General features: G+C 36.4%; 1 protein-coding gene across 1 annotated transcript in view; it reads right to left on the bottom strand.

The window, feature by feature from the left end:
* Nucleotides 1–1,845: 1,845 nt before the first annotated feature.
* The window catches only part of LOC139980377 (uncharacterized), a 36,181-nt gene continuing 26,969 nt past the window's right edge, over nt 1,846–11,057 (bottom strand). The window contains exon 5 of the mRNA XM_071992018.1: nt 1,846–4,027. Within this exon, the coding sequence (XP_071848119.1) occupies nt 4,013–4,027 (15 nt within the window). The 3' untranslated portion in view covers nt 1,846–4,012. The remainder of the gene's footprint in view (nt 4,028–11,057) is intronic.

Here is an 11,057-nt window from a genome sequence, read left to right as displayed (position 1 = left end):
CGTGGTAATTGTGCTGTAGGTTGGGTTTTATCTATTGGTTTTTTAATCAGTCATATTGTCAGGCAGTAAGTCGTAACTTCATTTTGCCGTGATGATAAGGCTAAGTTAAGACATACAATTAAAGATAAACTGAGACTGTAGGACATGAGTATGAGGGATGAATTAATTGCACCTCATCTTCAGTGCTTGGTAGGCTATAATGTAGGTGTGACGTGGGAAATTCAAATAATAAATTCCCACTCGGGTTCTTTTAACACTTATGAAAAAAAGATGAAATGTAACAGTATATGCTTATAAATAACGAAAATGTATTATTGTACACTACAATTCACATAAGCTGCTTTGCTACATTAACTGTCTTTTACATAACAAAATCTTAACGTTTACTGGTGCCCTTTTACGCAACAGAAAATGTTTCTTTTAACTAACGAAGTCGGGTTTTTTCTCCACGACAATTCTCTTATTAACTAATCTGTCGTTAGTCGATATCTCTTTTAAATAATGCTTTCTTGCGTATAACCATATATGATGTTATCGCCCAATATACAGACGGAGGGAGGGCCTCAACGTTGGCTGCTATACGCACGGATCTTCCGTCTCGTGGCTCCTCTCTAAATTAAACAGGCTCTGACTTAACGTTCCCAGTATTCTAACAACAAAACGGAGCACTGAGGTTCGTCTCCCAGGAAATGGTACACTGTAATAAAATTGATACAATGATGTTTCCTCTTGTCAGTAAAATGAATAGTTTACATCATGTACTCAATCCCCCTATAAGCCGCTCTACATAGGACAACATTATCGTTACACAGTTCTAAAAGTGGACTATCCCTGAAATTAACATTATTATCATATAGCGAATTCCCAACCCTTCAAATCGAAAACGGATTTGTCTCTCCGGCAATTAATATTCAAACAATGCATTTCAAATTAACCCTCAGTCATATAGTTTTAAGTATAATTCAATCCATATATGAGTTATTCCCATTTACCATTGAGCCATACTACACTACTTATAAACACACTTCTAATATTAGGACATTTAATATTAGCTACAAACTACCAAATTAATATATATTAATATATGTTCCTTAGTCAATCACTTAAAACAAATTCCCACTTACGTGAAATGATTTAGACAGCCTCTGAGTCACGGCATGGGGCAGGTGTCTCCATTTGGTCGGTGAAGGGTACTCCCAAACAAATATCAATACACAAGTATACCGTCTACCCAGACAAAATTATAGCCTCTCCCGGTAATATATACCCTAGGCCTGTCTCCACGACATATATACTATACTGTGATCGACGCCCTATTTGCTAACGCCTAAAACCGCCGTCTACTCTGCCTAGATGCTCAGAGTGAAGTGAAGTTTCTAAACCTCGTGTTTCATTTCATTTGCTCATTCCACCTGGAAGCAATGCTTGCAATTAGGGGCATGTGTTTCAAATATTCCTCCTTTGTAAGAGACCTTTTGTTTTATTTAGCGCGCCTCGCTCCCTAACAATACGTTTTGGCATTTACTCTTGCATACGCTACAAACACCTTGCATATTATGCTAATTAGTCTATGACCAGTGGAAATAACCCTATACGTGTCATTTTAACCGTCACAGTAGGTTAACATGAAATATCTGAAACAATCTCCATAAAGCTATCAGAAATTATACAAATATAATATACATACCCAATATCAAGGGGGTATAATTTAATGGTATCTAAATTGTTTCCTAATTGGCTGTTTTGAAAAATCTTCGGAATTTCCCTTTTCTAGTTTGCTTAAACTTCAAAGATGCAGTATTTGCCTCTATAGTAGGCTTAGAAAATTAAACAAAGTTGGTGATATGTTGTATACTTCATAGTAACACTAGGTAGCAAATATATTTGTCAAGTAGCCTACTTAACAATGAATAAGTATAGTATGCCTGAAGCAATGATTTAGGTACAAAAATGGCTTTTTAAAAATCAGTTACTGTAATTTGTAAGTTTGTGGAGTCAACTTTTAGAAATGATAATTTATATTTCATGAATGTACTGAACTACTGCTTGTATCCTTGAATGTATTTTGAAGGTAAGTCTTGTTATGTGGAAGGTTTCTTGGCACAACTCAAACCTGCTCTCTTAACTATTCAAGTATTGAAGAAATATTTTGTAAAAATAAATGTCATGGGCAAACGTCTCTTGGTTCCAGTGTCTTTTAGTAACCTCCAGATTAACTCAAATTTGATGCATGCTTATGTTTCTTTGGATTCCAGATTCAAGAACATTGATTCAAGAATATAATCTCTTGTTTGCAAATTTGCCAGGTACGTTCAAAACAGGGATAAGGGTATTGTACAGTATGATCTTGTATTAATCTTCTCAGCTCTGGCTGCTGATGGTGTAGAAACAAACTTTCAGTCAAACATTAATTTGTATATAAAGGAAACTGCTATCAGTAAACCTTGGAATGATCAATCCAGTTTGATTTTAATCAACTCAGTTCATGCCGGTGAATCTATTTAAATTTTATGCTTGCTGCTCAATTTTGAATATATTATGCTTGTGCTGTTTCAGTATTATATGTTGGTGTTTCTTTCTTTCTTTGTGCATATAGGGGAATTGTTGCCATGGCTAAAGTGACATCTCTTGAAGACATCAACAATTTAGGCTACAAAGAGTTTGGTGACTATCTGGCAAATGTTGTTGCTAAGACTCCCATGATATCATTAGCAGCCTGGTCTGATAGACCATTCTGTAGCGTAAGGGATTTACACGCAACTCTCTGTAAGTTTCTGGATCATCTTCCTTTTCAGGGTGAGTCTCCATTTAGCATATTATTATTATTTAAACATTTCTAAAGCGCACATATATATGTAAAAACATAAGCTATGGCGCTGTACAAACTTAAAAGAGTAAAGGTAAAAAACTTAACGAAAATTAAGAAACCAAGTAAACCATAAGAAAGAGGTAAAAATCTTAAAAACAGATAACCCTAAAAGACTAAACAAATCCAATAACGATGGAGAAAATGAAGTAAGTATATACCATGCCACAAAATCAAAATATAGGATAAAACAATAGTAAGAGATAAATACAAAAAGAATGAGATAATAAGCAAAACTAGATTAATTATATACACGTGTGAAAATGAAAGTCATAAGACTGGATTTAAATGAACTACTTTGCATACTACTACTTATTGTTAAGGACACAACTGAGAACAAGGGTAGAAGAAATGGATGAGTTTGATCAAGTAGTGTTCTTGGATCTATCACACCTGCACAGAAACAGGAATGGATACCAAGCATGAAGGGGAGGGGATGGGGGAATGGGGATGAAGGATGTAAATTAATTGAATATTCCTCGTATAACCCATGCTTGAAAATCAGCTATGCTTAGATTTGTTAGAAAGTTGAGGAATACTGTTGATAAGTGTAGTATCACATTCTATTTAATACTCTTTATATGCCTTTAGTTCCTAGCTCTATTATATGTATTCAGAAGGAATGCCGTTTGTGGAACAGTTAAGTGTCTTTTTTTACAGCTCTGCTTCTGACTATATTGTAGGGTTAATCAAGTTGTATTGTTAGTGTGTTACCTTTAAGTAATCTTGTTTCTGCATATATGTACTGTACATTTTATTCTCAGTCTCTGTTATACTCTTAGAGAGAAAAGGTTGTTTGAAGCAACAGGCTTTAAATAACTCAGCTTTCTAATGCGTATTCTCTAGGTATCTCCAACAAATATCTCTTAACATGAATAATATGACATGTTACATACTTAATAACAACTGCAGCATACAAAACTGTACAATTTGTTGATAATGTGGAGGTTTTTGGCGAACAACCACAGGCTGAGTTTAATACCTGACCATCATTCACATAAGAGTAAAATATTACTTTAATAGTTAAGTAAATGTATAGATATATATTTCAACGGTTATGGCCAATGTTTAAAGCAGCACTCTATGTATCCTTCGTCGAGTTGAAACCAGCGGGTTGCTTCAGCTCAGCCTCTGCACCACTGCCTCTTAGCCTCCTATTATGCAATTATTGAAAACAATAATAAGGCAACATACATGATCCATACTGTAACTGTCAAAACCATAGAGGTAATAGCGAATTTTTTCCTTGTGTCTGCCGCCGCGGATCTGTTTAAAGCCTGAAGGAGAGATTTAGGAGAAACGTTATGAGTAACTGAAAGTATAGCATTTTGACTGGCTGCGAAACGTTACAATTTTCAGATTATTTATCAGATTAAAATATAAACTTATATGTGTGATAGGGATGCGTTGTAATGAATTATTAACCACATGCAGCTGAGAATAATTTGATTCCTTGTGGGAGATATAATGATGAAACATTTCTTCCCATTAGGCTATAGGTTGTAGACTTGAACAAGGCTAAGTATGATATCTCATCGCTAACAGTTCTCAGCTGTGTTTGTCAGCTGAACACATGAAGAAGTCTCTACTTTTATTACTATAGAAAGAACAGACTCGCAACCAGGCTCCGAGTAGTTTCTTACCATATTCGGAAACCTAAAACATTCAAGCTTTCAAATTATGACTTGATGGCTAAGAATACACATGATTACCCGAAGAAGGAGAGGTATACAAGGATTCCTGTAATTCTATGGGAAACAGCGAATTTGTGAAGTCGTATGATCAATCTATCATTCATGTGCCGACTTTTCCAAGTTCAGATTCTTGGACCACGTGAAGTCTTTATAGATCGTGTTTACACCAACGAGGTAAATGAATCTGGAGGATTCATGTCAATTGGGTGCGCGCGTACCATGTATGGAGGGTCATGTGATGTGTTCCAGGGTGGTACTATACTGATATTTCTCTGTAGCAGTTCGAGAACAGTGTTAGTGACTTCGTGAAAGATTGGTCGGTTCGGACATGGGAACTAACGGCATAAGAAGGTACTGGTACTTCAGGCCTACGAAATAGTGCTAATATGCTAACGTTCAACCTTATTCTCTTGAATGAAGGCAGGCTTCCTACATAATCTTACTTATTAATACAGCTCTAGGGGCAAGCTTTGTCTCATATGGCCTAACGTTATTACTACATGCTATAAGTGAATGTAGAAATGGGAAATGTGGGGAAATGTTTAGTTCAGTGCAACCACGGAATTCTCCATGGAACAGAGCCTAATGCTGCTCGACGGGAATATAGCTATCACGTTAGGCTACAGGAACGGTTATTGCTAGGTAACGGGTGTCGTCTGCTGCTCTAAGCACGCAAACACATTTACGTACTAGTTGGGTGAAATCATCATGCGTAATAGGGTGAGTAGTATATTAGTACCACCCTGGAACACATCACATGGCCCTCCATACATGGTACGCGCGTACGCGAGTATTTACTGTGTGATAGTTTCTCCAGATTCATTTACCTCGTTGGTTTACACGGTATAGGGCTATACACGCGCACAACACAGACACACATAGCCTCGAAAATACATAGAGACGCCTAGCTTGATTGGCCTGGATGAATTGCCTGTCAAAGGCAGTAAACTTAACTTTAGAATATCAGCGATGCTACATATCAATTGAGATTTGCAAAATGACATCTTGGGGCAAAACACCTTGAACGACAATCATGTCATATTGTCTGTGTGAGCCATTTACATAGATTAACACATTATAACTCACCAGTGAACCAAGCACTATTGCTGGTATGGTACAAAGGCATCCAAGAACACACACTGTTGCAATCGCTGACAGCACTATGGAGGTTATAGCCATTCCTTGTATTGAGTTACTTTGACCTGCATCCGATGTATTTATTACCGTGACAGGTTGGAATGGCTGAGAATATAAAGCAAGAACAAAATTATCAGCATATATATCTAACACTACCTCACTCGTGTGCACAAATGCTACAAACGGGTTATTATATTAACCATACTATATGTTCACTCTAATGACATTGTATCCCATATTATTACAGTTGACGCGTTGGTCATCACGGTATCTTAAATTTTCCATCATTAGCATGTAGAATATTTCGACCAGCCTCTAAGTTTTTCGTCGCTTGTTATCAAGTAACCTTTACTAACCGGTAAAAAAAAATCCTAAGTTGCCTCAGTTGAAGGTTGGCAACACATGTAATTAAGCCACAAAATAGAAAAACCCAAAATCTTATTTAATAGCATATATCCAAAAATGTTCTCTTGTTGCTTTTTGACACATTCCCGGAACAGGAGAACAGATTGACGGATTGGTATCAAATTTATCTGGAATCCGCCACTTCGTATTTAATAAATTACGAGAATGGTGTCTGTGCACGTTATGTAAAGGTAACCTTCAGAATACCAAATGGAAATTTTACGATCTTTCAGGTGTGTACCATGATATTATTTATTAATGTTCTTCTTCTTCTTCTTCTCCTTGGGGACTAAGGCAGATTTTTGAGTTGATTTTGATATTGACATTTCCGATAGTTGTAGATATTGAACATATCATTAAGAAAATATATTGCAGATAAACCTTACTGGAGAAAATTTTTTTAAAGGAAATAAAGTAAAAAGACAAATAATAATTTGCTTTTAACACTAATTTTGACAAATTGCCTGGGTGACGACATGGTGAGATCCAAAGATAACTGTTCATTTCTCCATCACTAATCGTTTCAAGTGCTGAACAAATGTAGGAGATTGTTCTTTCTTTGATCAACATGGCTCTGAGAGAACAGGCAAAGCCTGACAATATCTGAAAATGCTGCAGCTTAAGGGAGAACCAGAGATCTGTCCCTGGACCGCGACAAAGTCGATTACGAATAAATATACACCTCCAGTCGACAACCAACCCGAACTACCCTCTTATACGCCCCGCAGTAGACAGTAATTAATGTTAGACAAAAACCGGTTTCGATGGCCCAACTTACTCTACCTGTCACTTTATTCGATCTCAAAAGAGCTAGCCGATCCCCAATTCGATTTACACCATTTGAAAAACGATGAAGTATGGACGCCCCTAGATGAACATATCAATGTGTACAATGTGATATTCCATTGATTATGAATGCATACTATGGGGAGGGCGATGACGAGTTGAAACAACCATTCATAAAACCGAGTATATGAATGTCATGAACCAGCCCTTCATTGAAAATAATAAAGACTATCTCGCAATATTATCTTTGATATATTTCCCTTATCCTCCTCGTTTCAGAATTATGGTGATTGTATAAGTGGGATTCTATTTCACGCATACATATTTCTTATACAATAGAAATGAAACCAATTCCCAAGCCATGTAACGTCAACACTTCTCAACATGGATAACATTATATGTTACATTCTTAATAACAACTGCAACACAAAAAACTGCATACCATTTGCTGAAACTGTTGAGGCTGCTGGATAACTACCCCCTGACCTTGTTGTGACATATTGTACGGCATTGCGTGAATCGGTTGCGGCTGAATAGTCTGTATCTCTTGTGGCTGGTAGGGAGGAGGAGGTAAAGATCCTTTTTGGTCGTATTGTTGATATGGCGGAGGAGCGGGATATGTGACAGGGTTTTGCTGGGGTTGATTGTCGGCTGTTTGTTGTTGGTGAGGAGGCATCTGGGGTTGAAGGTACGGCTGCTGAGGTTGTGGTTGTGGTGGAAGCTGCTGTGGCTGGGACGTAGACTGGTAATTCGGGTTAACCGGTGGTTGCGATCCTTGAAGTTGTTGATTCGCAATGTTAGGTGTTAACATCACATTTCCTGCAGGTGGTGCAGATGCCACAGTCGTGTTTGATGGCGGTGTCCCAGGTGGAATTACCCTCATATATTCTGCATCTCCAGTGACTTCTATGTACTCCGGGATCTGGTCCCGATTTTCAGCAATATCGTAGTAAACATTTGACTCTGCAAAATCAGTAATAACACATAAAACATATAAGTGGTGTACTTTATGATTAATGTAACGTTAAAATATTAAAACTGATAACAAAAAACTCAGTTTACCACCAAACTTGACAATTCGATTAAACAGCACAGTTGTTGTGATGATTCCGAATGGAAACTAAAACCAATGATTGCCAAAGAACAGAATATGATATGATGCGATTCTAGAGTTTCAAAAATCTCACGATCTTCGGTTAATCTCAATTTTAATAGATATTTGGCACCACAGTTTGCTTAGAATTTGTAATTTTCATTCAAGGTTGATGTATGCCTCTTTTGGTCTGTGCATTAAATATAGCTCTACTTTTAAAGTAAATTAACACATCATAGATATGAAGATAAATTACAACCATGGATAAACTGATCACAGTTGGAATACTTCTAGGATGAATTTCAAACTGTATTTGATAACAGACGGTCCCATCCAATTCCAACTTGACAAATTTTAGCAATATCAAACTACGTCGTAGTCAACTTTGCCCTATAGCTCAATCCGATAAAGTAAACCATTACTAGTTTAAATACAATTGCATTTGCATATCTTAGTTATCATTATAATACATTACTCGGCAACTCTGTACGGGATTGGACACAGTTTTCTACATCGTCGCCAACCTTCCCTTCGCCCTCTCTCACCATATTTTAGCTTTAGGATATTACCTTCTTGGTATATTTTGTCAATATCGCTTCCAGCAATTTTATCTCTGTTAAATTGATATTACTCATGTTCTAGGAACATGGCGGCCATATTGTATCAGATCACGGGAAATCGAAAATTATATGTTTTCGGCATTTTCATAATCATAATGATATAAGAATTTGTAAAGCGCTTTTATCCAGTTAAAAAACTGCTCAGAAGCGCTGCAGGAGCAAAGTACCCAAAATGGATACAACAGTTATCAAGCAAATGGATACGTTTTTATGAATAAGAACGTCTTGAGTTCTTTCTGGAATGTTGACACATGCTGGATTGTTTTCAGATGTAAGGGGAGACTGTTCTAGAGCTGTGGAGCTGATCTAGCAAAGCAACTTTCCCCATCGGTGGAAGTGCGAACAGTAGGAACAGATGCAATTTTCATTCACTAACGATCACTTTGAGTCGACATCTGATAGCTTCTAATATATTATACTAGTTTAAATCGATTCATGCAATCTAAATCGATCGATGTCAGTTTAAACTTATTGACTTATAACATTGATTTAAATTGGTATATGACGATTTCAATTGCAATGGTATATGTTGATTTACATATCGATTGATCGATGTCGATTGAAAGTTTACGTGGCCTTTTAAACCACTGCTTGAAGTTTTTTAAGGGACAACCACTGCACACACATTTTAGGAAATACTCCAAGCCATCAGAGTACGACATCAGATTTTTTTTCCTTTTTGTTTGGCGGGTGTTAGACTGTTCAAATTTGGCCCTCCTTGGTCAAAGAAATTAAGGTTTTTTCTTAAACAAGCATTGGTACAAATTTCATTTTAGTCCTTGTGTCAAGCTACATCGGTTCCTTTACGTAAGCTCCATGGGTTTCAATAGTTACTTGCTGTTTCGTTTAGATACAGAAGTTCTTATGATAGCATAGCGATCTCTTGTGCCATTAACATAGTACACCTCGGAACAACATATATTATATGTGTTTTCGTTGGTGAGAGACGTTATCTGCATCACAATCGCAGCTATTTGCTTGAAACTTTCTGTATATGAATGTGTTTACCCACTAAGCAATAAAGTTCGAGGAGTTCACAATATAAGACAATGTTATGAAATAAAAACATATCATACGTTAGTGTCGTCAAAACGTCAATAATTATAGATTGTGTAGTGTTTGTTGTGTGGTGACTCAATGGATTCTGGACTATGCATTACAAATATGTGAACTTTTATAGTTGTTGAAAGTAGTGAACAAGGATCATCGTGTTCAAATATTTACTTTAGTTTGTATATTATGTACCGGAGATTACACTATTAAGTTACAACAGAAACACAGAGTCAAAGTTTCCGCTGTATATGTGTTATGGTGTAAATTGTCTATGGTAAGTTTCGCTTTGCCGATCATCACGTATCTTTCAATATAAGTGTTCTTTAGATGGTGTGAGGACAACTATACATGACATATGTGTCTCGATTCACCCCAACTCACCTTCTCTTCCCCATATCGTCTTTCAGACCAACTATATACACTAGCTTATATTTTTATTCATCAAGTTAACCATGATGTTTCCATGTACGTCCCGTCTGAACTTTGACAAAGCGAACTTGGGACAGACCACAAGCAACTAAACCTAGTCAAATACTGGGGGCAGGAATAGAAAACAAGAAAACAAGCACCAGTGGAAGGTTTCCTGTTCTTAATAGTCTAGGGGACGTTTTGAATTATGAAAGAGGAACATATTCTAAATATCCGCCGGAAATTTGATTACAATTCCGACAAAATTATATAATGATTTGAGATATTAATAGTTAAATGTGTCACTGTTTATACCAAACAAAGGTATGATTTAATAGTTACTCCACTGACCCCCCAAAAAATCTGGTTTATTTTTTTTGACCTGGATTGAATTGGATAAACTTCCAAATAATAATGCCTACTACCTAAGGTGGATGTGAACTTAACAATAAAACCAATGAATGCATTACTGAGAAATTTGCAAGTAAAACAAAATGAATGAATATGACATAACAGCTATCAAATTTACTTGTCAACTTTAAATGTTGTGGAAGAAAGAAGAAAGAATCCTCATTGATATACTGAGTATATCCAGCTTTAAGCATAATTTTTGTCTTGATATGTTATAGTCAAATAAAAATGCAATATTTCCAAGCTATTCCGGGTTTTAAGATATTCACCTTTAAAATATGCTAAATCTCTGGAATTCTCCTTTAAGGCTAAAGTGACGATGACGTCGACTACTCGATACAGGCTTCTATAGATTTTCACCCATTATGTTATAAATTCTAATAACTTTACCAAATATTATATTTATTTCATGGAAACAACAGAGCATCATCGGATGATAGCCTATGTCATCCATATGCCAATACCAATGACGTTACGTCATAACCTACTATTTTTAAATAAGCTAATTTGGCCACAATGTCTTGAAATGTACATAAGTCGCACATTTGTTCAGGCTGAGGGTTTTGAAAAATAACAATTTCAGC

The sequence above is a fragment of the Apostichopus japonicus genome, chromosome 14 (assembly GCF_037975245.1).
Source record: "Apostichopus japonicus isolate 1M-3 chromosome 14, ASM3797524v1, whole genome shotgun sequence".
Lineage (NCBI taxonomy): Eukaryota > Metazoa > Echinodermata > Holothuroidea > Aspidochirotida > Stichopodidae > Apostichopus > Apostichopus japonicus.
The sequence above is the reverse complement of the archived record's forward strand: the minus strand, read 5'-3'. Positions and strand labels throughout refer to the sequence as shown.